General features: G+C 42.8%; 1 protein-coding gene across 2 annotated transcripts; it reads right to left on the bottom strand.

Moving 5' to 3' along the window:
• On the bottom strand, positions 1-27841 carry heca (hdc homolog, cell cycle regulator). Of its 2 annotated transcripts, XM_023389257.2 has the most exons (6): positions 27194-27841; positions 26961-27100; positions 19889-19985; positions 5123-5311; positions 4778-4963; positions 1-4492 (listed from the first exon to the last, which is right to left on the bottom strand). In XM_023389257.2, the coding sequence occupies exons 1-6, from the start codon at positions 27821-27823 to the stop codon at positions 4319-4321; spliced, it is 1416 nt and encodes a 471-aa protein (XP_023245025.2). In that variant the 5' UTR covers positions 27824-27841; the 3' UTR covers positions 1-4318. The 2 variants fall into 2 exon arrangements, with proteins under 2 accessions (XP_023245025.2, XP_014206561.2); XM_014351075.2 differs by having other exon boundaries at positions 26961-27841.
• Positions 27842-27910: the final 69 nt, after the last annotated feature.

The following is a 27910-nucleotide window of genomic DNA, read 5'->3' as shown; positions in this document are numbered from 1 at the left end:
TTTTTTTTTTTTTTTTTTGTAATAACTAATTTTTGAACACGGTACTTTGAATCTGGCAAAAATAAATTTTTGTTGAACGAAAATCTATGAAATAACTGTGCCCAAGTTTGAGAACTGGCATGTGTTTTTTATGTCTGCCTTATCCAAGTATGTCTACACGTATAAATATATGTATTACGCATAAAATGCATGTCACTTAGCTTTAGTCATTATAGGGCCAACTCGATCGAACAATCCTTTTTTCATCATTATCCCTTTCCCACGGACATACCTACGCGATCTCTCGTCAACGTTCAACGTTGTTATGAAAAACTTGAAAAGTAATCACAAAATTTTGTCAGGTATTTTTTTGTTTTGTTTTGTTTTCTTAAGACATTTCTTTAGATTTAATGATTAAAAATTGCTATTCTAAACTATATCCATATAGTTTAACCACAAAAACTTATCCACAATCCTATTTCTTCACCTTCAAATACCAACTTAGACACAACACCATTATTTATTTTATCGAATATAGTAGAGAGACAAAAGTATATGTGTATTTATAAGTGTATACATATATATCTGTCTCTCCTTTTCTCTTTCTATCATTAAACTTGATGAGGCGCCGTTCAAATAACCACGTATACGTGACTAATTTGCCATAACGTAAAAAATTACTTTAGTTTTTTATTTCCCACCCAAAAAAGTAAACCTTGCAAAATTAATGAATATCTTTGCAATATTTATCATTTTATTTTTATTTCAATTCGAGTATATTTATTAAAAATAAATAAACGTAATTTGTATGGCAAATCAATCACATGTATACATGACTAACTAAACTACGTGTTTTATCTCCACCTTTACACCTTTAGTATCATAAAGCCTTATAAATCTCTTAGAAAAACGTGAATACAAAACTTACTCTTATTTCGATTTCTGTTCTCACGAGCTAAGGTTTAAAATTTTTAATTTGAATAGGCAAGGTAAATACTAGCTCGTTAGGAAAGAAATGAGTTTTTTTTTTTTTAAACCGTCACGCAAAAAATTATCATTTTAACGTATAAAAAACTGTTTAACCAATCTACGGGTAAGATCAGAAAAAATCTTATTACAACACATCGATCAACACATTTCATACACTTGTAAAATACGACATTTGAAATAGAAAATCGGAGACTTAATGTTATTTTCTTATATACGTATATATCTATGTATACTCGAAGATAGAAAGGAAACTCGAGCAATGCAACTCTATATACCAGATATATTGAGCTACGCTCGCGCAAAAATCTTAAAAACATGTATACGTTTCTCGCACACATAAGTATGCTCCGCCTGTAGATCCTTAAAATTGCTCTCATCCTTAACTTAACTAACTTTTTAAAATCATTCATATAAATCTGTCAACGCACGCTTTACGTCATTTTCCTTTGTTTTTCATTTCTTCTCCCTATAATATCTCTGGTCGCTACTGTACGCTTAGGTAAAGTAACCTATCAAAACAGTTTTTAACTTTTGTACATTACATTTTTCGAGAAAAAAAAAATTAACGCCGAAATGTACCCATACAGAAATTTTTAATTCAAATAGTACTGGTGTGTCTTTCACTGGAGACGTCTATCTCTGACTAATAATTGAAACTAATAGTGATAACCAACGCTCTTATACAACTACATTTTTTTTTTTTTTTTTTTGATGGCGATTTATTTTTAAATAGTTTTGACTTTGTAACTATGATCCACACGGTAAAGTTTTCACAGATTAATAAAATAAGTATTTGGTTGAGGTAAAGTGGCTTCATTCAATGGTAAAAACTATATCAATAATTGCCGAAAAATTAGTGAAAATTTATGTTTCGTTCAATAAAAGCTTTTGTTTGGCACTCTGAGAAATGCAAAACCCTTACTGATTATACTATATAAATGTAGGGTGTAGAGATAAATTTGTGTTTTGTTTTTTTTTTTTTTTTTTTTTTTTTTTTATGTATGTTTCTGACCCTTTTTGCAGAATACATTGCACACTGTCACTTTGAAGCTGCACCATACGTTGTACCTATTTTCAAGTCAAAAGATTCAATTCGTTATCATTAGCTCGTATGCGTGATCCATCAAAATTAATTTGCTCTCACCCAAGGCTTATTTTCAGAAAACTGCACTTTTACAGATCGAAGCGAAGTGATTACGCGCGCGCGCGTGTGTGCTTATAAATTAAAACATTGGTAAGTCAATGGGTACGCCCTCAACAGCCAAACCGGGGGATTTGGGGTCGTTGTCGGCATTTAGTACGTAAATGTATAAGACGGCCGCTACACAGATGGACAGCAACGTCCAGCATCGCCAAGAGAGACTATTATCCTTTCTCTTCGACTACCTGGTTTTTTTTAGACCAAATCCTTTTTCCCAACCTTCGTTTATCTTTTTCCAATGTTTGCTTCAAGTGTCATTCCAAGTCTCGACAAGCTCGCGTTGCATCTCTTGGGCTTTTCCAATTTTTTTTTTTTTTTTTTTTTTTTTAGTATCATTTAATAATTTACAAGTGATGGCGAAAACATCTGACTAGGTCTTCGCGTACTTCTATCTAAAATACCACGGACAACAGTGGTCCGTACTCACGGGCATCGAACTTGAAGTTGCGCAGGAGAAACCGCTCGAGAGGCAGGGGCGAGCTTGGCGAGTGGATACATGTAATACACCGTGGATCGTGTGATGATATAAATATATATATATATATAAATAACTGTGTTTACCGCGGGTCGCAGATCCATAAACAAAACAACATGGCCGCCTAAACGTATTATTTATTTGACTAATAAAATGTAAACAAAAAAGAAAAAAAAAACAACGTGATCCACAACGTACTAAGTAACAAACGATAGTATTCATAGTTTTGTTTTTGTCTAAATTGAAGGAGAATTTTGTCAGTTTGACTCGCACGACTCGATCGCAGTCTCTGAATTTGCAATCCGTCAAAGTTTAATATACAGACATATATTATATATTATTTGTACGTTGGCGACCAGAAAACGCCGCGTGCGTTGCGCGATTTGCTACTCCAAGCCGACGCGGAAATGGGGAGGCCCGTATTGTCAATTTATGTCTCATTTCTTTGGTTTCCAAATACCCACTCAAGACTTGTCGAATACTTTTCGCTATGTTACGTTAATAAATAAATTAATTTAAAAAAAAAAAAAAGAAAAAAAAACCATCTCCACCAATCGACTGTTGTAAGCTGGAAGACCCTTTGTTGTCGGTCTACCATAAATACAGATGGCGATCAATTTGTTCCTAATAAATGGTAAGAGTTAGTATTAAAAAAAATACTACAAGACTAAAAATACATGAATCGGTCGATCAGAGTTTACGTGCAACTTTATTTACCATGCCAGCAGTAATAGTCGAAGCTGCGAGTGATTTTCTAACTCAACGTTCTGGTCATCGTAAATCCATATACACCCAACACATGAATATGCACAGGAAGAGTCGGGCTGAGGCCGAGCAAACAATTAATGCAACGCGGAGGGGGATAGTTGCGCGCCGAGTCGACTTGGAGGAGCAATTCCGCTGGTAAATACAGCACACATCCGGGTTGTATCGGCGGATTCGTTGGGAGAAAATATTGACACTCGGGTTTTCTCGTGCAATCTCAGATAAAAATGCTTTGCCACTTACGAGTGCGAAATTTCAAAAGTTTATTATGCTCGGAATAAACGTTTTCCTGGATTTTCGGAACGATTTACTGCAAACTGGGTATCTTGCAAATTTTTCTCTAAAGTGTCCACCATCCGAGATACGAATTATTTCAAGTTCGAAGTAGTGCAAAAATTGTCATTCTGACCTCAGTCCTACATGACATTCTTTTTTTGTTTTAAATCGTCGGAAAAACCTGAAAAACAATGAATCGGAGGATAATAAACAATTTTTCAACCATGTCAACATGAAAATTTGTTTAAGGAGGTGACGTAAAAGAAACAGAGTACGAATATTTTCTCGACTGAATCCGCAGATGCGACCCGGACTACCGGGCGTTTTCCTCCTAAATAAAAAAAAAAAAAAAAAAAAAAAAAAAAAAAAGTAACGTATGTATAGTGATCCCGGCGCGACTGTTTATCGGTGCGGGCTCAACGAATAGGCCGTCTTTAGGCGCTCGAGCCTCAAGTACCGCGACAGCTCTTATTTGTTTAGTTGCCGATCGTAACAGGACACTGACGAACCCAAGCTTGGTCGGGCAAACGCAGCGGCTAGAGCAGACTCGCCCGGAGGAGGGCCAACAGTGGACTGGCCGACAGGACCGTCCGCTCCTTCGGGACGGCACCCGGGGGTGTCGGGCGCAGCCGTTAGGGCCAGGCGCTGTATAACTGGAAGTGCTCGCGGGTGTAACAGGCCGACAGGGGCTTGACGAAGTGGGCGTCGACGGCGCGGCAGTGCGGGCAGGCGAAGACCCGGCTGTAGTCCGAGTAGAAGTTCAGCCGCTGGTGCGGATAGATCAAGGGCTGCTGGCAGCTGTTGCACTGCAAAAAAACAAAGAAAAATACCAAAAGCGTGCAGGAGCCGTGTCTTTTCCCCTCGGCACTCGTTGCCCGACGCAATAACGGGGGAAAGATCCCTCGGCCCGATTTAAGTTTAAGTTGAAATATGAAAATGATTGTTGTTGGGTTTGTGGGTCAATCAAGATAAAACCCATGCACACGTATACGTACGAAGAGGAGAGAAGAAAGAGGCGTAATTGTTGTGGTGTATGTATATGTATATATAACGAGCGATGGACGGAGGAGAGGTGGGCTGGGCTGGCTCACCTTGAGTCGATCGGTGCAGCAGGGCATGGCGGCGAATATGTCGTAGCTGTACATGGTGCCCAGTACGAGGCTGGAGCCGTCCCAAAGTTGGGTGCAGGAGCGGCAACGGGCCGGGGTGCCGCTGTTGCCCTCGAGGCAACTCATGCACACGGCCGACAAGTACTGCGTACGGCCCTCGACCTTCACCTGGATACAACAAAAAAAACACCATACGCGCGAGCTGTTAATTTTTTGGGTGTCCCTCTTGTACACACATTGCACCCACTCTATAGAGGGGCTTTGTGAAATAAATTTTACTTGATACGGACGGACGGGGGGGGGGGGTAATTAAGGCAATCGACTGACCTCGGCGCAGGAGATGGAGTGTTTCCTCGGGGAGAGGAAGAAGGTGCCGTCGACCAGGGGATATCTGTCGAAGACCAGCATCTTCACCTGGCAGAGCACGCACGAGACCTTGGGCCACTGGAGCGCCGCCAGGGTCGACAGGATGAAGCATCGGGTGTCGTCGTTGCCGTGATTGCCCTCGTCCTCCATCTGCAACCCACACGAGAACAAACGTCAACTCATTACTATGTATACGAACACAATATTGTATTTTATACATATATATTATATTACATGTCTCTCGTGTCTGGACCTGCGTACGGAGAAATTCAAAGGAAAACATCCTTTCCTTATCATATATACGTAATAGCAATATTTTCTACAGGGATTGTCAATGCCAGCCAGTTGTGGCCAATAAAAGAGGTGCCTTGACTTAATATACATGCAGCACTCGTGTACACGCAAAAGCGCAACTTGCTCGTGCGTAGCAAATATTGACGCGCTCGAGGCCTCGTGGACAAACTTCAAAGTGCAAGGGGCGGGGAGGGGGCGATCGCACTGACGTACGAGCTGAAATTAAACAGCTCGAGGCAGGACAGGAGTTCTTTTTTTTTTCTTTTTTTTTTTTTCAAGAGAGAGAAAAAAGAAAGTAGGAGGCGCAGTCTTCTTTGCGAATAATGTTACAAAGGACCGAGCACGGTATAAACAGTTGAAAAAATTGATAAATAAAGTCAATTGCAATGAAAAAAAAAAAAAAAAGAAACCAACAACAATCATACACTATGTCTGTATAGTATGCTCACAGAAGTGCGCGTTGCTCAACCCGGGCCTCGACAGCGGCAACCCCCTAAAGCGCGTGCAAAGTAGAGGCTTGCCATTACGAGTGACAGTACAGAGAGCTATACAGGCGGGGAGTGACGAGGGGGATGATTTTCCTTTGTCCGGGACAAAGAAGGGACGGAGAACTGCTGGGAAAAAGGACACGCGTCGGCCGGGACTCGGCATCCTATCAGTATAGTACTGGGTCAACGTCGAGGCACACCCTATACCCTCCCTCCGATCAGCTTCTTTGTCTTTCTCCTCTGCTGCGCTTTTCCTATATATGCCTGCATCCCTTATGTTGTTCCTGTTCCTACTTATCTCTCTTTCCGTGTCCTTTGTTCGCGCGATGGTAAAAAAAAAAAAAAAAAAAAAAAAAAAACCAGTACTGCGCTAATTCATACGATAAACACGCATACACGATAGAAGAAGAAGCTCGTCGTAAGCACGACATACGAAGAAAAAATATAGCCCGTTTACTCGATACTCGTGTATTTTTCACTCCGCATCCTCGCCTTGCTCGATCCCCCCCTTTTTTTTGGTCTCATCGCGGTGTAACCCCGAACTTTCTTGGGTTTCTTTGTTCACATCACAGGCATAAGAAATGTATACCTATAATATACTCTCTCCATCTTTCTAAGCTTTCCTTGTCGCTTCCTCTTGATTATTTTTTCCCACCTCACTGCAAGACGGTATGTACACTTTAGGAGAGTGCAGTCCCCTCAAGTCACACATATTCCAGGATTGACTGTAGGTTTACGATTTTTCCGACTCACTTTATGCTGCGACATTTTCAGCTCATTGGAAAAAAAGAGGGCTCGAAGCAACAATGGTAACATTTCAGCTTAATTAAATCCAACCACCACCTAACTGGAGGAAACCACCCGCGCTGCTGACGCTAGACGAGACGGGAGGTTTGTAGCAACGACTCTCGTGACACGCCCTGTTCTTTCCGTCAACCCATCACGTTATCTCGAGCTAACACGTGCATTAAATGATACACATGCTTGCGTGGAGGAGCCGTAAGTTACTATTGCTATCGAGTGCCACCAACGTACATGTGCATGTACGAAATTGAACTACCTCTCTATTGGTGTACCAAACGTGTTGCGATACTTTTTGCACAAGCCCTCGGGCATTATTTTGTCAGTAACGAGTCGCGGCAATTTTTCTCTCCTCAATATACCAATTATTTTCCAAAGCTCTCGGTCGCCCCAGTGTGGCCATCACCGCGTTGTTTCCCCGAGTTGGCAAGACCCCCGCCGCGGAAGAGCTGAAAACGAGCGGAGGAGAAAAGAGGTGAGATTTACATCGCAACCCCTTCAGGTCCCCGACTCCACGGTAATTAACGTCATTTGCATACACAACGGGAACGACTCCGGAGGGGCTGGCGATTTACATATACATATACGAACGGCTCCGGGAGACTCGATCCTCGAGATCTGTGGGAAAATGAAAAAAAAAAAAGAGAGAGAGGGACGGGCAAAGGGAACGTATATTATATGTGGAAGAAAGGATGAGGCTTCCGCTAAATATTTCCATGCCGATCTCCCTTCGATTGCACCAGTTCTACTTATACTCTGTCCACGTGTTATCAAACAAAACATCGAGTGTATACAACGAACGAACGCAACGCGTGTCGCAGGGGCGATACGAGGAGCACATATACCCGAAAATTGGCAAAAAAAAAGAAGAAGGAACACGCGTTGCCGGAAACCAGATAAGACGTACGGCGGCCCTGGCTCGCGCTAGCTGTATGTATATACTTTTATGTAATATCTGGCCGGGGTATCTCTCTCCGCTGCGCGCGGGGCGGGCTATTTATTGCCACGGAGGGAAGCCCGAAATTTCGGCCGCGGAAGCGAGAAACTTGATGCACCTTTCGCACGCGAATCCGTTGGTTGGGCGCAATCAAGGGGTGGGAGCTATACGTCGCGCGGATGCATTCATAATCGAAACTTGTATTGGTCCTTCTGTCCGAGTACTCTCATATTGTGCAACTTCCATCAATCACCGTAAATGTACAGGGAGGACCCGCGATCTCGATGGGCGAGCAACGCGTTGCAAATACACATCATACATGTACACCCATGACAGGTAACAAACCCGGCGGCGGCGCACCCGCGTCACGGTCACGGCCAACATTGTTACACTCGACACAGGTATATGTAAAAAAAAAAAAGCGAGTTCTCCGGCGCCTGTCTCGCCATTGTTGCACGAGCAAAAAAGCGGACGTGCACTTCCTGTTACCTCTGCCCCTGCCGTTGTATCGTGTTGTATGTACGTGTGTACGTGTAAGCGGTGGGCGAAAATTTTCGGATTCGCGAGTGCGTCGCGTGCTCTCGGGACATAACAATACATTCTCTCCTCCGCCGCTCTCATTTCGCGCGAATGGCACAATGCGTCACCGGGGCATGAAACACCTAGCGCCCGGGGGCACAATGACGCCCTTCTTCTCCGCGTCGCCGCTCCTGTTTTGTCATTGCTGCGCACACGGGGTTATAAAATATCGGTGGAGCCAATTCCATTGTTCCTTCCTCCCTTCGCGTTGGCCCATTCGTCCCTTCCTCGTGGGTTTACTTATGCTCTTTACGAATACGTAAGGAAATCGCGAGCCACCCACCTCTACCGATAACGATTCGGCGATGAGTTTGTGCCCTACACATACAAAAATCATCATCACGTGTCTCTGTACTTTTAATTTCACGTGGGTACTTTTCGGTACACGGATGGAAAAAAAAAAAAAAAAAAAAAAAAAAAGAGTCGTGAAAAAACTATAGCGAAGCGTTGCCCAACAGTTTGTTTATGATCCAACCAAGGGAGGGAGATAATAGCAAAGGACGAGCGCAGCTGCGTGGACGGGACTTGAAGTTGCGCCAAGTGTAATGAAAATAACCCCGGAGACACGCGTTTGCGGAATAGTTGCAGAGGCTATGTATACGGAATTTCAAGCTCGCCGTCGTAGGTATATATATGCGCCCAAGTTACAAAACACGCGGCTGTAACGTTTGTGTACTATGTGCACATCTGGTTAGCAGCTCTCGGTCGCGTGAAAAAAAAAAAAAAAAAAAAAAAAAAAAAAATGTAATGTACATTCTTACATCGAAGAACCATCGAGAGAGGCGCAAATGCATACAGGAAACGGCGTGGGGCGTGAAACGAGAGCCATAACGAAGCGTCTCTGCGACTATGCGTGTACATCCACATTGGAAAAATTTATAGGTAGTGCGCGTTGGGCGTCGATGACACTTTGCGAGCTCGTCGCGATGAATTGCGCTCGTCAACGACACTAGTTAACGTTATATACGAGAACGGGACGAGCAAACGGGATTATATGTTACATACATGTGTACGTGGGGCACACGTGTACCTGTATACATGTTACATAAAAATGTTGGGTGATCGCGAGATGAAACAGATGTCTCTACTAAAATTTTTAATTTTTTCAACGGCTCCAGTAAAGCGTTGCAAATGATATCTTTTAAATGGTTTTCCTATACCTCGGGGCGTTTTCCCTGTCATTTTGACGTTTGATGTGCCCTCGGTATGTAGTAAAAAAAAAAAAAAATAGTATTCGGCGCACCAACACCATATCCAAAACCGGGACTTAATGGCCCCGGTTGCGATTGCACTACCGAAACGAAAACAACCATTTCTTTTTGTTTTTTCTTGTTTTTAGCATTCGAATTATCTTTCCAGCACCGCAGCAGCGCTGTACACGAAGTAGGAAGGTTGGACGCAAAATCGTTCGTTCACCTCTCGCCAACTGTCTAGGCGTAGGAAGGAGGTACTATATGTCTATGCCTGCACACACACACACACATATATATATATATCAGCTTATCGCTCGTATAACATGCAGCATAGTACGAAGTTGCACTGCCAAGTGTACACCTATACTACCAAGCGGCTAAAGCGATTGTGCGCGCCAATACAAGTATACTTCGGACGCAACTTCAGCTTCGCTGCAAAGACCGATAATATTCGAAACGCGCGTGTACTTATATACTTTCGCTCCGAGTTCATTATACACGTTTGTATGTTCCTGTACGGTGACCGATAGGTATATATACGTGTAAATAACACGGCACCCATATACATGACGTTCGTAGGCGCACAAATTGTCGCGAGAGATAGCAATAAAGTCCCATGTCCTATCTCGCGAGTTGGAACGAAAAATAAAAAGGGGCTTGCGGGGGACGGGGGAGAGGCCGATAGCGCAGATGCGTAAACATCACGGAGACGGAACGGGAGAAGCAGATAGCCGAGCGCGCGAAAAGCAAGCGAAGCGAAGTGAAGCGCGAAAGCAACGGACAATGGTCTCCATTGTATGCATGGGCGCGACAGCTCTCGCCTGTGTGCATTGACAACGTGACCGGCAGCAACGCCGATTGCAGATCCGACGCGTACATACGCCATATACTGTTTCTTGGGTGCAAAATAAAAAAAAAATAAATAAATAAAAAACAGATGCATTATCCCGTCCGTGTGTCACGGGGATCAAAGATGAAACTTGAGCTCGTCTACCTGCGGCGAATTAAATCTCTGCTGTTTTAGTACGTGCGCACATAATCGTGCTTTTTTTCCCTTTGCTCTCCAAAGAACGCCGGTATAAAGAGGAGAGCCGAACAATTTCGCCCATTGTGCCCACCGAGCGTCCTTGACACGTGCGTCTGCGCCTTCGCCTCAACGAAAAAATAAAAAATCGGCGATGCGTAAGATGATCGTTATGCGCGGCACGGGTTTTAAGCGATGCATGTCCTTTTTGGGGGAGATTTTGCGATCTTACGACCAGAGCCGCGGGGTTTCTTCGTCCCTTGGATGAACGAAGGGTGATCGGATGGGAAAAATCGGCACAGATCGGTGACCGACTGATGATTGTGGCTCATTTCTTCGACTAACCCGTGAAAGAAAAAATCGGCAAGGGAAAAGAAAGGGATACCGATCAACCTGTACGATAAACAATAAAAGTATTGTATAATGTTTGTTTACCCCTATCAACGTCGGTGGCGGTGAAGATGGGCGCAAAAAAAAAAAAAAAAGAAAAAAAAAGGAAAAGAGAGAAAAAGGTCGATAAGATAAGCGTTTGCGATGATTCGCTTTATTACTTAAAATACAATCCACACACCAGCAGGCCACCTCCGCTCGGGTCTTATCAGCCGGGGCTTATCATTGTTTTTCCATTTTGTTTTTTTCAACAGCGCTCGAATAAAGCTCAATGATTTACGAAAAATCACACGCGCACACGCACGTGGACGCTTACGCGGAGGGAGAAGATAAATCCGACGGAGATGAGGAATAACAGGGGTTGTGCTATTTGTCTTTTAATAGCTGGTTACATAAATATACATACACACATGCATGCGCGGGCTACTTTGACGGTCGATTGGGACCTACGAATATCAGACCTTGAATTTTTTTTTCCAATTTCGGGTATTGCTATACTTTTGATGGGTGTTGAATAGGTCACGTATTAGCTACACCGTGCAAATTCAAACTCATCGGACTAAAAGGACATCATGTAATGTATATATCATAGACCTGGGCACAGATTTTTTATGGATTTTTAATAATTTTTTCATTCATCACTATTGACAACACAATACTGAAAAATAAATTAATTTTTTTTCCAGCCCAACAGTACAATACATTTAAGGTATGAAAGTTTATCGTAAAGTCTTCAAAATCGTTTTGATCTTCTTTCAAATTGCCATGTACTTTGATTACTTGGAAAAATCATGGCAAGCACCGCGTTGCAAATCATAGCCAATTTATTTTTATCCATCCCAAACGCTTCATCATTTTATTTTTGGAAAAAAATTGTATTGAAAAAAAAAAAAAAAAGAAAAAAACCGTACGGAAAACGGTAAGGGATGACAACAACAATCGGCTGCACTCGCCAATGACCCAACAGCACAAGGCAAATGCGAGATATCGCGCGTACAATATAATATATACACACACGGAGACCCGGTTAGGGGGGAGTGCAGGGGGGGGAGGCGATGTAAATTTATTTATGCCTTGGTTTATTTATGAAAGCCGATGATAATGTAGCGACGCGCTGTTGCATGGCATCAAGAGATGACGACTGTATGGGTGTTGTTATAACTGGCTCGTCTACTGCCCCGCGCGCGTGGCGGAAACAAGGCGCGGCCGCTACTCTGCAAAACAGAGCCGAGAGGAGAGATCTGCCGTTGTTGTCGCTGACCCCTTGGCGTCGTCCGATCGTCGCCTCTCCCTCTCATCTTATGAAACGAATCACTGTTGACATTTGCGTCCAGGTACATTTAAAAGTAAACGTCGAATCTTGGGGAGAAAAATGTTCAACTTTTTTCACGTACATACATAAGTATTGTCGTTGTTGCTGGACGACGCCGAAAATAAGCGAGAGATATAGCCCGCTCGTATTATCCTGTATAGGAGGAGGCAGGGGGGGGGAACCTAATTGCTCTCAGATATGATAAACCACGCCACGCCCTCATGCACGGATAAGACGAGGGAAATATCACCTGCACATGGTCCAAGATGAGCCATTTGGGTGTATATAATATCTGTATGCCCCTGAGGAGGAGACGATGAGCGCTCGGAGCGGCCAATGCCCCAAGGGAAAATGCTCGCGGTGCGCTCTGGGGCAGTATAGTGCGTATATAGTAGTTTCCGCCGACCATCGACTGATTGGCCTGTGGTGCTGGTCAACTTTCACGATGAGTCGCCGCTCACGAGACACGTGTACTGCTATATGTATACTACACTCTTTGATTATGCGGCTCATTTCTCTCGTTTACAGAAAAAGGGGAAAAAAAAAAAACAAATAGTTGAATCCCCGTATACCTGTAACGTCACCACGATTAGCTCGACCACAATCCGCGTGTTCTCTATTTTATATTAATCTCTATAGAGGGCGACAATTAGTCATCATCAGACACTGCATTTGTCAAGATTGGCCGGGTGTACATGTACACGTATGTATAACGTAATAATATATGTTTGTGTATACATACGCATTGAGTATACGCGCGCCAAACTCGGCCTCGATCCCATGGCCATGCGAACGCGATTCCGTATCGCATCGTGAATATAATGGAGTATACGGTGCCAGGAGGGGCTGTAAATTAGCCGTGGGTGCGTTTCTCTTAAACACCCGCCAAGCCGGTCCGACGACGCCTCGCCATATTTTATGCATACACATTTTTCGATCCATTTTACGTCGCGGTGAGGATTTAAGTGGATCGCGGGTGCGCCTATAAACGAAATTATCGACTAGCTAATGACGTATATTGGTGGAATGTATAATATACCGCCACAACATCCAGAGCACCCTCTTTGTTTACTCTTTTCCGTGCATAACTTGCCCGATCTTCGACGAGTTGATACATCATACTTTGCAAAAAAAGGAGAAAAAAAAAATTGTCCTCACCGTCCGCGACAGAGTACCCCCGCGTGGCTTTGTAATTTTTCTCGTGCCTTTCGCGGCTCGGTGAGAGAAGAAAGTAGGCAGGTTCGTGTACATCGAGCAGCAAACTTCCCACGGGAAAGAAATCCAGAGCGCAGTTTCGTTTCGCTCGGCAAGCGGGCACGAAAAACGCTGCGCCAACAACAAAGTGTGCGTAACGCCGCTGATACATATATATACAACCGGTGCGAGACATCAGCTCTCGTATACATGTATATTTTTTTGTCTCGGCTCCGACGGACCGGCTTCTATTAATTTTGCGCTCACATGTGCGCTCCTTTACTCTCTCCCACGCGTATATAATACATGCGCGCAGCAGTTTTTTTTTTCTCGAGCGGGTACACACATGTCATGTGCACGTGTCCGGCTTTTTGTTTTTTCATCTTTCAAGACTAGCGTGTACGCGTATGTAAGAGATATAGTAAATCGCCGATTGTTACGCGTGTGATGCTGATTTACATCATCCCCCTCCCTTGATCTCATTGGCTATACGTCAAGTGGAAACGGGGAGGCTGGATGAAACTCTCTCGTATGTCTTTGTCACTTTCGATGATCAAAGGAAGAAAAAAAACAATCGTTCGATCCCAAAAAAGGGGAAAATTGCAACAAATTCATATTGGCACACCAGATGCACCGACAATTATACCTAATACGTATGTATACGTAACAGTAGCGAGAGAAACCGAGCGTCGCTATACTTCATCTTACAGCTGTCCGACTGAGCTTCGCGTGGGACATACAAGTACACATGGCTACGTAACGAGGAAGGAAAAAAAAAAAAAAAAAATCGGAGTCATCATGCGGACCGCAAAAAATCGGCGACGGCGTTTATGAGTTGTACGAGTGCCGAGACAAACAAAGAGTTATAAGGAAGAGACGAGAAAGGAGGACGGGAAAAAAAATAAAGACGACGACCGGCATAGAAATGACACTCATGAACATCTCGAGGAGCGCTATATGTTTCCGTCTATATATCAATGGTATAAGGCAATGCAAGGTGTATATATTATCTCTCTGCCCACGCTAACCCTATATAGCTTGTAATATTCATACACTTGTTGTCATTGTTTATAATTACACACCTGAGCGCTTATGGGGAGATTCTTTCTCTTTTCCGAAAGCCACCACCACCATTATGATCCACCGTGGGGCACAATATATATATATTACAAGGTAAAACGCCTCATGGTTTATTATTATTATAATATACCTGTCATACGAGTCTAAGCTGCACGTATAGTGTGCCGATGACCCGTAAGTAATAGTTGTACAAAAGGTAAAAGTGTGTTAGGAAGCGAAGCATCCGACCTGTCTAATGTTCGCTCGTTCCGATCGGCGATAAGCTCTTGGGAGAGAGATAGAGGGTGGAAAAAAAAACACTCCCGCGAGATTTGGGCTATCGAGATTTGTAATAACTAATACCTAAACAGAGCTAGCATACCTGATAAGACTGTTACACGTGATGGGTACATAAAAGCGAGTAAATAATATATAATACGCACGACGCATAAAATACATAAAATACACGACGAGTAGCAACAGTGTTGCGGCTGGCTGTTGGCTCTCTCGGGAGTGCTACAAACAACCAAACTGCACTTATCGCAGATATGAGGTGGCAACGGTGGAGGAGGAGGAGGAAGAAAACAGGGGATAGCGCGGGAGCGTCATATCGCATATTATTATTTGTGTACGCATATATGTATATATGCATTCGCGAATGGATAAGAGAGAGAGAGAGAGAGAGCATCGGCGGAGCCAATAATAGCGAGACTATACAAATCTTGTTTAGCGTTAGATGTACTGACCTAGCCTAATGCGCCGTCGACCCTGACGCGGTGCTCGGACGCGCGAATGACGAAACAAACTCGACTGCGGCTATATGTATTGTTATGTACATACCCGTCGACTGATTATCATGCGTTCGTTAATGCACTATACCTACGACGCATCTATGGCACTCCCGCCTCCTCCGCATCATTCGTCGTTCATTCGCCTATTGCGAAAAAAAAAAAAAAAAAAAAAAAAAGTCTGCCGACTCACGTGCAGCGCCGCGCGTCTAATCTTTTATACAACACATGTGGACAATGTGGACTTGCTTGTCTCTCATACAAGAACCGAGTGTTACAGGCACTCGTTTATAAATTATGCCTCCAGGATGTGGAATGACTTACCCGTGGCGATCAGGGGGCTAGCCTATGGTCCCCGCTTCAGGACTCGTCTCCGAGAGCACCTCTTTCGCGGTGTCTCGACCCAGTAATTGCCCCGCCAGCTGATAACAACTGTACATTGAGTGTGCCTTTTAAAGCTGTGATCTATACTTTTAATTGTGTAGTGGTCTATCTATGTTGACTGTTAACTTAAAATTGTTCGTTGTATTTCCATTTTATTTTATTTATCACACTTTACTTGACCATTACTGTTTTTATGAACTGTTTTTATTACATCAGTGTTGTTATTATGCATATTTTTATTTTATTTAATTATTTTTTATTTATTTATATATTTTATTTTATTATCTCTTTGTTTTATATGATATTTTCTTTGAGCGTTACCTGTGAGGGCTGTTTTTGCACTTTCAACGCTTGTACAACAATGTATCTGCTATAATTCATCATGTCAAGCACTATACAGGACCTCTGAGTCCTTAGTGCCAAATAAAAACTTCTTACTGTGTTATCTTATATCAATCAAGTTTGTGTGACGCATTCGAGCGTATTGCGCGTATATGTATATATATATTACAAATACCCCGAGTTGTTTTCAAAAGAAAGATGCAAAAATGCTTGGGAGGCTGCTGCTTCTTTGTTTTTTTTCCAATCGTGGGCTTGTTTGTTTTGTTTTTATAGACAGAACTACTTTACCTATACCTTTTTTTTTTTTTTTTTTTATCGGTAGATAAAGCGTTATCACAATGTAAATCGTTTATTTTTAGTACGCAGTAATACGTTTAACTTTGATTCGAGCAGTAGGAGGTATCTTATCCTGTAGAGTATATAGAATATCTCTGTTATTGTTAGTGTTGATTTGTTTTTTTTTCTTCATGCGGAAATGTGTTTTTGTACAATTTACGTGACTAATTAATTTTCAATAATGGTACCGAGCCATAATAAAAATTGATAGGACATCTGGCATTAGTTGAAACCAGTTTATACCGTAAAATGGATTTTGCGAAAACCCGAGGAATTTGTTCAAAAATTGAGCACGCCTTGGATATTACAACCGAATGAATCCCAGCCTGTGCAGCTAGAAACAAGTTTTCTCTCTCGTAACTCTTATTGCTGTACATAATTCGATGGAGACGAAGTAGGAGGAAGAATGAGCAGCAGCAGCAGCAGAGGAATAATAACAATAAAAGTGGAGCCAGTCAACAGGCGGTTAACCATAATTGAATAGCCTTGAACCCCCCAGACATAGAGGGACATTGCGTCGGGTACCGGTATACGTATATATATATTTTTTTTTTTTTCTCTTCAATATGCTTTCACTGCCAATTTCACCACTATACGAGTCGCAAACACGATACGAACTGCACAGCAAGGTTATTTAATCCCGCGCGCGTAAACGATACCCTACCTAAACTGCGCCTCCGCGTACAAAATGATCATTCACCTCGTACATCATTCATTCGACGCACGGATCATGTGCAGAAACAATGACTTTTGTTCACTCTTTTTTTTTCCCCCCCTTCCCACACGACCTACTGCCGAAGAACGAAGATCACGAAGGAAAAGAAAAAAAATGATAATAAATTACCGGTAACTACATGGCAAAAAAATCGGTCGATTTCGCGGTCGAAGGAGTGCGTACACGCCGCAGCGAGCAAGCTAATAGCACGAGAGCACCCACGCGTAGGGGCGCCGACGCGAGAGAGACGAGACTCTCTGTTGTAGGTACTGCTACATTATTGCGCGCGCGAACGAAAAATTGCCATCAAACGCGATTAATTCACAAGTGATACGGTATAGCAGATGAGTCGCGGACAGCGGGGATGGCGTCCAGGACTCTGGGACAACGGGAGACAAGCCGCGTTTTGTATATACGCATGCGATACTCGTACGGGTGGTATAGGTATAGAGTCACCCCTGGAGACGCGCGGTACAGGAAATGCAGGGAAAGTCAAGGCCGAAGCGGCGGCTATAGCCCCACGAAGCAGCAGACGCGGGGGAGTAGAAATCGAGTTGGCCGCCCCCTGCTCGGGCGTATTTGTGTGCGCGCGTGGGAGGGAGACGCGGTCGATATAATCGTCTGCGCCCGACGTTTGTGTTTATTTGTGTGTACGTGCGCGCCGAGAGGGGCTCGTCAGCTGCGCCACAACGATCCCTCCCTGAGCCCTCGCTGCGCCCACGTATATACATATATACGCACCCGTGTAACTGCACACGACAACGCGTACCCTTTATACGTGCGTGTGTGTGTGTGTATATACACACACCCTCCGCCCGGCCCCAGACTTAAAGAGGATGTGCGTGCGCTGCAGCCGTGCTTCGCTCGTCACTGCACTCTGATTGCAAGCTCGAGGTATTAGTGACTTATACTGCACCCTCTCCGATAAGATGATGGTTCATCGGGGATGCAATGAGTCTCTGGAAATCTGTCGCCTCGCCTAACGATATAATCATGAAGTCCGAGTGTTTTCAGGTTCGCTAGACAATAACTGGCAGCACTTTTTTTTACAACAAAAGCCCGCGGAGTCGAACCAAGTGTATATTTATATAGATAAGCCAACAGTGGCTGTATCGACAGACTCCCATATATTATATACGAATCACGGACTTTTCTTCGCTCCGTAGAAACAAAGAGCGCGACGGCGTCGCTTTAAAGCTGAACCGCTGCTGCTGAGTGTGTGTATGTACCTTTTATACGCCCGATGGATACGGCTCTCTACACTGAGAGAAAAAAATAATAATAAAAATTACCGTGCGATAATGGTAACCTGATGTCGTTTCGACGTCTAGGGACTTTTTACTCTTGCCAACCTCATTCATACTATTTTGGACGATAATTTCTGATGTACAAACGGTAAAAATCACTGTACTTACAACAAAAACGTTACTGTTCTAAACACTAAAAATTATTGTTCAAATAGTAAAAAAATGTCTCTAGACGACCGAACACTACCAGATTACCGTTCTATAGCAACGTAATTTTCATTATTTTTTACTCTCAGTGTATGATCTATTGCAAACGTACAAAAGAGGAAAAAACATTAAATGGAGAAATACGGAACGATATAACTCCAGATGCCTATACAATTCGCCTTTTTTGTATAATGATAAAACTCAATTGGACACCGATAGTCCGCGCTATAATGCCTAAAGCACTCGGCGAGTGATAAATACTTGCTACATTACTATTATACACTTGGGTATTCGCTTCAAGTAAATAAGCGAGGCGAATCAAAGTTGGCTGTAGGCATGTGTGTGTAATTATATTATTATTGCAACCTGCGCGCCCGAGGTGACGCGCTTACAGTGTATAGACAAAAGTCCGCGTCTGACGCGATAGAGCACGTAACAGCGCCAATCTACATAATAGATGTATATGTGTACGCGTTAATGTTAATGAAATCGGAGTCTACGGATTTTTTTTTCTTTCCTTCTTCTTCCTCGAGTTGTTGTTGTTTTTTTTTTTTTTTTTTTATTTGAAAGACGCGGTTGCTGGGAATCTTAATTTTGCATTACGTCAAAGGACAAAGGCAGGGGAGCGGCAGTCGAGTTGGCCGAGCTCCAATACATGCTCGCGCTCCCGCGATGTAGGCGCGCGTACGTGCAAAAGCGATCGTACACATCATACGTTATATACATACATTCAAGGGGCTTCGTAAATCTATTCCGAGCACAGCAAGATTTTTTTTTTTTTTTTTCGACTCCACTACGTTTTCACTCTCCCGCAACGACATCGTCATCCGCTGCCTGTATTACTCGGGGCTGTATTTGATGAATTCTTTTTTTTTTGTTTTTTATATGTATCCTATAATTAAACTCCACGAAGAAATTCGATTACTCAACTGCGGGGCTTTGATTGAACATTATCTTGGCAGTGGCCACCGTACCGGAGCTTCGACACCCGCAAGCTCGTAAATAACTCGGCACCTACGCAATTTTCGCACAGCACCGCGAGGGAAAAACTTTGGCCCTATACAGAATCCCTTGCTCGAGTGTGCGATGTTTCGGGATAGTTTCGCACAAATGGACAAAACGGATAGTAAGTGTACTATACTATTACATGGCAAACGATGGTAAAATGATAAGAGTTAGGCTTGCAAAAAAAGGATACCCTTATAACTACCGGAATTTCACTCAAGTTATGATTTTGCGTTATCCAATATCGTTAGTTTAGATGTGTGTACGCAACTAAAATTTTTAATCCAAGACTAACAGATCTAACGTGCGTTTTGTAAAAAGGCAACGTTTAATTATTTCACGAGTAAATGTCATGATACATACATAGAGATGTCCAAGGGGGGGAAATTTTTTCTTTTGCATATTATCATTTTACAATTAATGGGAACTCACCTTGATGTGATAGGAGTTCAATTTGGTTCGTGGCAAGCTGTTGAACGCGCTAAAGTCCATGCGACGAGAAAATATTCCGTTCGCTCCACAGCTTTGCCTGAAAAACAAAATTTTCATCCATTACCAAATTTATCCTCCTCGTTACGATTTTTAGATTTCAATCTTATAACGATAACTATGTGTATCTGTTGAGGGAGATGATGCTGATTTCTTATCCTGATACGGATTACGCTACTCGATCGTTGACGGTAAAAGTTATCAACTCTACTTAAAGTTTAACTCCTAATTCAGTGGTGGGACTGTTAAGAAATTTTTTCATCCCGGATGAAAAGGAGCGGTACTTAATCAGTAAGTGAAATGAAATTGTATGAAGCATTGGTGATTCACAAGAGTTTGTAGATTCATTTTTCTTCAACAATTTTATCCGATGCTTTTTTCACTTGAAGTGTAAAGCAGTTACTGAATATTTTTAATGTATCCCTAATGATGACAACTATGAGTTCATCGTGTTTTATATACTTTATCTATACAGTGAAGATGTTTCGTAACTTCTTTTGTTTCAACATTCAATGTAACGAAAACAATTAATCCAGCACAATTGACAAATACAAAAAATTTTTTTGTAGAAGTTAGGAAAAAATGTACTTCATCCAGTGTTTTTAAGAGAATTTGTACCTTCGATGCATGTATCGATGAGAACAGCGATTGTTGTCAAAAATCAGTATAGTTGGGATAGAACAAAAGGTAATGAATAAACCACGTGAATATTTATTTATGTCAAGAGCGAAAGAAATTTATGAAGGAAAAAAATAAAAGAAAGAGAAAAAAAATCGAGGAAATGAGAAAACTACGCAGTTGAAATGGATTTCGTGTTTACTGCGCATAACAGCCAAAAGAGTAGGTGTCTGTAGAAGGGGACGAGAGGGGGGAAAAAAAGGGGGGAGTATAGGGTACAGCTGCGGTGACATTGGCCTTGATGGGCACGCATATATACGTTCTATTTGTGTGCGAGGCGTCATCGTATTATCAGGAGCCCGTGACTTTTCAGTTTCAGACCGAACAACGTCACCTTTTCGGGTCACAAAAATAAAACGCCAATTATGCACGGCCAGTTTTATTTAAACAATGAGTAAGAATCCCGCTGCCGAAATAATAATGTATTTTTTGTAACTTCTACGACACACCCGTTTTGGATCATGAGAAAAAAAAATAACCGCCATGTCGTTTGTCAAAATAATGCAAAGTCGCGTAAGCGCGTAAAAATAAGAAAAACGCGCGATAAACCGTATATTTTTAATAGGTTTGGCCTATTATCATCGTAGACAGTAAATTGAGATAAGTCACAATCGTAGTCTTGATGTATTTATCATCATCTTTTGAAAATTGAAAATTGATTTTGAAAGAAAAAAAAAAAGAATCAAACGAACATAATCTATTGAATAACTATATGTTCAGCGTGTACCTTGTACGTGTGTAGATAAGCGTGTGAAATTAACAAGATTATCTTACACACAAAGAAACGTGGAAAAGTGCTTTGAATTGTATGTTAATTCGAGCTCGACCGACAAGGCTAACGAGGAGGAGTGTGGGTATCTATACTAACTTTGTTTATTCTTTAATTAGACGCGTACGAGACACAGGTTACAGCGGAAGCACGTGATAACTTGAAAGAAAAAAAAAAAAAAAAAAAAAAGGTAATTAACGCAATGGATTGGTAAACCAAAATAAGAAACAAATTGACGGAAATAAGAGGGAAAAAAAAAAAAAAAAACAACATTACAGTACACCGTCATCTTTAAGATGTCCTTGGACAAAGTATGAGAGATGGAGTAGGACGAAAAGAGGGTTACAGACGTGCGAGCTAGGACGTAGTATATATATGGGCGAGTTCAAGGTCAGACATCGATGCCTCATCTCTTTCGATCAAGTCATACACACCCTCCTCCCCATTTGCGATGCCATATAGTTTTTACGCGTTGCTACAATGTGCGTAGTAGGTACGTGCAACCCTTTTTTTTAGTGATGCAGGATTGTATTTGTAAAAGTAACGATGGTTGAAAAAAAAAAAAAAGAAAAAGCAAACTCGTTGGAAGTAGTAAGTAGGTACAGCGTACATAAGTGCTGGCTGAATAATGTGTAAGTAGGTATATATGCAGGGGTACGAGTTGAAAAACACCGAAATCATGAGTAATAACAAGAGTGACAGTGCAGCAGCTGCACCGAGTGCAGATATAGTTTTAGTATTCGGGTGAAGAGAGTAGAGGAAGAAGAAGAAGGAAGGTATAGAGATATGGTGGGACACCCGAGTATGTATATATGTATATATGTTATGACATAAGAGATGTGGCTTTCTGAATAACCCAGCGATAGCGTGCGTGGCGTCCAACCCAACCAACCATCTCTTGTACCACGCAGCGGCTTCGCGTTGCATTCCCTGCGCCTTTCGGAGCAGAAGGACGGATGAAGGGTAGGCAAGGAGGGGGTTAGAATCAAAAGCGTGTGGGAACCGTGAAAGGCACAAACATTAATACCGTATCTATAATGGTACAAAACAAAATCTTTGGGGGGACTACGAGGGGGAGTCAGTCATCATGGGATGACCTTGAGCGAGCCGGGCTTAGCATACGTATAGGGCCCTCTCAGCCGCCTGCATAGTTATATGTGGGGCCCCCTAATGCATATATAGAACTGCAGCACACCATACGTGCACGCCACGGTCAAGGCCACGAAAGCCTCGAGAGAGCGCGTGTCCTGTGTTTTTTTTCTCTCTCTCTCTCTCTTTCTCTTCTTGCGACGCAGTGCAACGGAGAGGAAGGACTCGGCAAGTTCTGTTGCAGCTTGCGCGTTACTTTATCAACAGCGGACCCGAAAAAGCAGTCACCTCGCAATTATACCCGAGCGGTTCGAGAGGGCCTCCGATGCAAGAACTCGATTACGCGGACACACGCACACACACACACACATATACATTTTAGCGAACGATTCTTCGCTTGTGCCTATACAGGTATAGGTACATGTTGTAGTCTCCCCTCGTCCTGGCCATCGTGTAACCGGTCGTCTCGCCGCTTGAAAGGATACGCATATATATATACCCACGTAACGAGACAAAGACGAAAATAGCAGCCGGAGGAGACTCGGCAAGCCCTCTCGCTTTTTTAATACATATACACTCTCCTCTGCACGTGCAAAAATTTCGTGCAGTTTATATTTACATATTCGCGTGTTTGTGTAAGTATATACTTGTATATCCTTTGGTGGATTTCGGCAGTAGTGAATTTCACGAGAAGCGACTTTTTTCTTTGCACCTGATGCTATTGAATCCAAAGTCCATCAATCCTATATATACGCACTCGGTGAGTTGGTACATTTGAATGTACTTGGGGTGGAGGATACTGCACTTGTAATTTACGTGATTTCGAGAGACAAATGGATGATGTCTCGTCCGGAGGGTAAAAAACAAAAGGCACCGTTGAGTTCTTAGTCAACAAACGATTACAATGGAGGAGAGAGAAATGCACCGATAACCGGTGTTTTTTTTTTTAATTATCATCGCAACGCCTTGGACGACAATAACATAACGAGAGAGTCCGGCAGGGGAAGGGGGAGCCGGCGAAAGAGAGATAAGTCCGACTTTTACGTGGGCTGGAGGACACATAATATTATATTGTGCCGGTTGATACAATTTATTGATACGGGCAATTTTATCGGGAGGCCGAAAGGATGAAAAAATATGCACCGGACTCGCCGAGAGAGTGCATCATGAGAGTGTGTGGTGTATAGTCGGTGACGACGCCGGGAGAGTCCGGTTTGACGAGCTTTTCTCTCTCTTTCTCCGCCCGGCTAAAAATCGACTCGGGGCTTACGTGGTGCATATGTGTGCGCGTGTGTGTGTGTGTGCAGCGTTTGAGATGATGTCGGGCTGCACCCGCGCGCGCACAAAAACACGATGGTATATAATATATATGGCATAATGGCAACGCGGTATGCTGCACAATCATAAACACGACGGGTTTTCGAGACGAAGTAAGCATAAGTATACCAAGTATAGAAAAACAGCGCGTTTGAGTATAAATGGTACAGGTATATAATATATACAGCCAACACAGTGCACGTACAAGTATATATAGTACTATCAAGTACTCTTGCATCCTCTTTTACCGATACGCGGGTAGAGGGTGTGCACATGAGGAAATCCACAAAAAAGTCCTGTTTTTGAGCCCCATTGTGATGAAAAAAAAATTTTTTCGAGGCAAACCTTCGAGGTAGAGCTCGTTTTACTTGGTAATTTCGTGTACCATGAGAAAGAAATTTTGAACAAGGGTAACACCTTTTTTCCACGATTTACGCCTTAAAATTATACCTGTATATATGTGTGATGTGTACAGATATAACAACAGCATGTAAATCGCGGAAAAGGGGGGTGTACAAAAACGGGATACTTTTTGTGGATTTCTCCTCATACATGTGCGGGAGGTGGTTATGGTTACAAACCTACATAAAGCAGTGTATACGCGAAGTGGGTGGCTATAGGCACGGTTTATATTGCAAACCATCCAGTTGTACAGTAGCTTTCGCGTATTTTCCCAACGTCTCCGCGCCCACGTTGTCCCCCGCACTCAAACCTTTCCCGTATTTATACTCGCGTAGTTTCTCTTTTTCTCTCGCTCTCTCGTCTCCCAGCGCTTCGCAGTGCTTTCTGTATTCCATATACTCACGTATAATACCTATCGAAACGATGCAGAGGCCACGAGTAGAATAAATATGCTTACGAGAGCGTCCTTCCGCGCATATTGGTGAGGGTATATGGCTACATGTGCGAGCAAAGGAGTAAGTATACCTATTTTTGTTTTTATGAGCCTTTATCAAGTAGGGATATCTTTTCTTTTTTTTCTCAACAGTCTGGAGCAGCGCGAAAATGGGCCTGATTCTCTAAAATGTACCGATGCAGCGCGAAAAAGTGATGTCCATCGGCAACAGTAGCTTTTGAGATATAACAGAGATTTTGTGTATATACGTGCACATGATCATGATTCACTCCATGGCACGAATATCACAGCTTGCAATTACCACCACGTTATACGTACATAATATTTATAGAGTATACCAGTGAATTGAGAGAATCGAGTCCCACCAGAGGCCGACAAAGCACTGGCTATTTATTCATGTGTTTGTACTCGTATCAAATTAATGTTTCCTATGACAGTTTTATTGCGCGTGCACGTATAACCTTACGCTTAATGTATAATCTGCATGGCATCGCAACGAAATCCACCTGGCTCTTTTTCCCGCGTTTGCATTTGTCCGATGCAAGCTCGATGAGTCATGGAGATGCGTGTAGTCAATTTTTTAATGTAACTCTGATAAAAAATAATTACATTTGTTTATAGCGTGAGAAATTCCACGGAGATGAAATTCATTTCGGGGCGCTGATATGGGATTTGAATATATTTATTGAGCACATATTTATCTCTGTAAATTAATTCCTTTTTTTTTTCTTTCTTTCTTTAATTTGAGAAGATCTTTTCAACGCGCGATCGACACGTTTTTTTTTATCACGATAAGAAAGTATGTATGCATTTTGGGATGAATAATTTCAAAGCTTGTGTATTCGTTCGTCAATGAATTCGTATACGTTTAATTGACGATTAATCCAATTGTTACTTTTATGATTAATTGAGATACACGTGGAGGCTGATAAAAATGCTTATTGTTTTTTCATTTTTCAAAATTATCATACTTTACTTAATTTTTTTAAACTTAGATTCGAGCAAACTAATAATTCAATACGACACTATTTAAAAAGATTTTAGTCATTACACAATACGACGTAAATTTTTTTTGGTAATTATAAAAGAAAAATAAAAACATTTTCTGAGAAGCGTGCCTCATTAAAAAACGTTTAAACTGTTGGTGGGGCTCCAAAATAGATTTTTATCCATCATTAGAAGTTTTCTTATATATATACAACCAAATGCGGTAAAAAACGATAACGAGCCCAAATTGGGAGTGATAAACGAAATATTTTTCACTTGTTCTTTCTTGTTGCGCATTCGGTCTATTGTATCTAAAAAAAGCGATGCACGTAACAAAGAAACAAAAAAATAAAAAGATACAGTAGTCATAAGACCTACAGGAAGGTAAAAAAATGCGGTTAAGAACGTATCAAGTGTCCCAGGGTGCGTAGATATACGAGTATTTTTCGTCCTCCCCTGCTGCCAAAGTTCCGTAAGGATCCATATATATTATATACGTGCAACCGGCGCTTGCTATAGGTATATTATTACCAAGGAGCTCGGCCACGTAAGAGCCGCGAAATGTTTTTTTTCCCTTCCACTCTTCTTCTCCTTCTATACACCATCGTATAATATAGATTTCCAAATAAGGACCCGTAGTAGTATATATAATTTATATGTATAAGCGCTCAGGATCCCTTTATCCCTCTGCTGCTTTCTAATGCGCAGTAGTATATACCTACGGTGGCCCCTATATATACCGGGAGTGCACTTTTCGGAGCTCTCTTGCCAAACAACCCCCTCTTCCGATTCTGCTCCGTTTTAGGCGCAGTTTCGGATCCAATACATATATAATATAATGCCTGTTCGCAGGGTCGAAAAACATGGGCATGTGTATATGTACATGGAGGTACACGCGAGCTGGTGGTAAAGGTTGCGATCGAGACGAAAACAAAATATCTTCGGTTCAAGGGAGACGGTGAGACTGAAGAAAAAAACATCAGCGTCGGATTGCGTTACTCGCGCGGGAGGTTTTATCTTCTTCGAAAGCACTGAAAATTAGGTGACAGGTGAGCCAATAAGTGAATAAACACGGACACCCTGAATTTTATGGTAGAATTATACCATACACCAGCGCTGCGGCGATTGTTAACGTTGATCACGGAGTCAAGGCGTCAAGGATTTTTTTATACGAAACGACAAACAAACACCAACTTTGGCGAGTCGCTGTACCAAAAAAAAAATTGAAACAATCGATTACCCTGGAAACTATTAGGCAATCGCGAGCAATCGTCGGATGCGTTATAAAAGACGATACAGGCATAATCAATAAAACGAACCTGATCCTATCGCCGAAGAACTCGACCTTGTTCCTCCTTTTGGAGCTGATCTGAGGCTGGTGCAGCGGACTGGTGCTGGTCTCGCTGGGCGGGGAGGTCGAGCCGGTGCTGGAGAGACTGCCGGCGCGGCAGCGCGCCTCGTTGATGGTATGCGCGTCGTTGCACTGTTGTTGTTGTTGTTGTTGTTGTTGTTGTTGCTTAAACATCCCGTGTTGTTGTTGGCCCGGACTGATGATGCAGGTCTGTAGCTGTTGTTGCCTCTGCCGGTTGCGGCGCTTCTTCTTCTTGCCCTCGGCCGAGGTGGTGGTGGTGGTCTGCTCGGTGCTGGTCGGCTGTTGATCCAGATCTTTCTTGAGGTGTCCCCGGCCGCACTTGCAGGCGCAGGCCTTGTAGGCCAGGTCGTAGCCCTTCTTGGTCCAGAGGTTCTGCTGGCGCTGGCGCTCGGACCAGCTGCGCGCCCTGCCGCAACTTTTCAGGTAAACGAGGAGCGTCTGCTCCCAGGCGTCGAAGCACTCGCGGTGCATGAATTGGCCGGCCGTGCAGGCGTCGTTGCTACAACTGACCTTGATGTAGTCCTGCTGGTCGGACTGATGAAGGCTTCCGGGGGCGCAGATGAACGCGTCGCCGCGCAGGCACTCGCTCGGTGTGCAGCACTGGCCCAGCATCGCCGAGCCGAGTACGTGCGACAAGCCGAGGCTCTCGAGAGTATCGAGCTGACGTTGTTGCAACTGATGATGTTGATGGTGATGATGCTGCTGCTGCTGCTGTTGCTGCTGCTCGCGTTGACTGAGCTGCTGCTGAAAAGCAGTGGTTACCTCGAGGAGGCCGGCCCCGTGGCCACTGCCATGCCGCCGCGGCGCCATTTGGCTTCCTTTTTTTTTTTTTTTTTTTTTGTTATATTTTTTTTCCTTTTCTTTTTTTGTCTAACTCTGCTGTTGTTGGTGCAGGTC

The sequence above is a fragment of the Copidosoma floridanum genome, unplaced genomic scaffold (genome assembly GCF_036245765.1).
Source record: "Copidosoma floridanum isolate Cflo_tuat_1 unplaced genomic scaffold, Cflo_Japanese_pri ptg000009l, whole genome shotgun sequence".
NCBI lineage: Eukaryota > Metazoa > Arthropoda > Insecta > Hymenoptera > Encyrtidae > Copidosoma > Copidosoma floridanum.
This window is presented reverse-complemented; position numbering and strand designations above follow the sequence as displayed.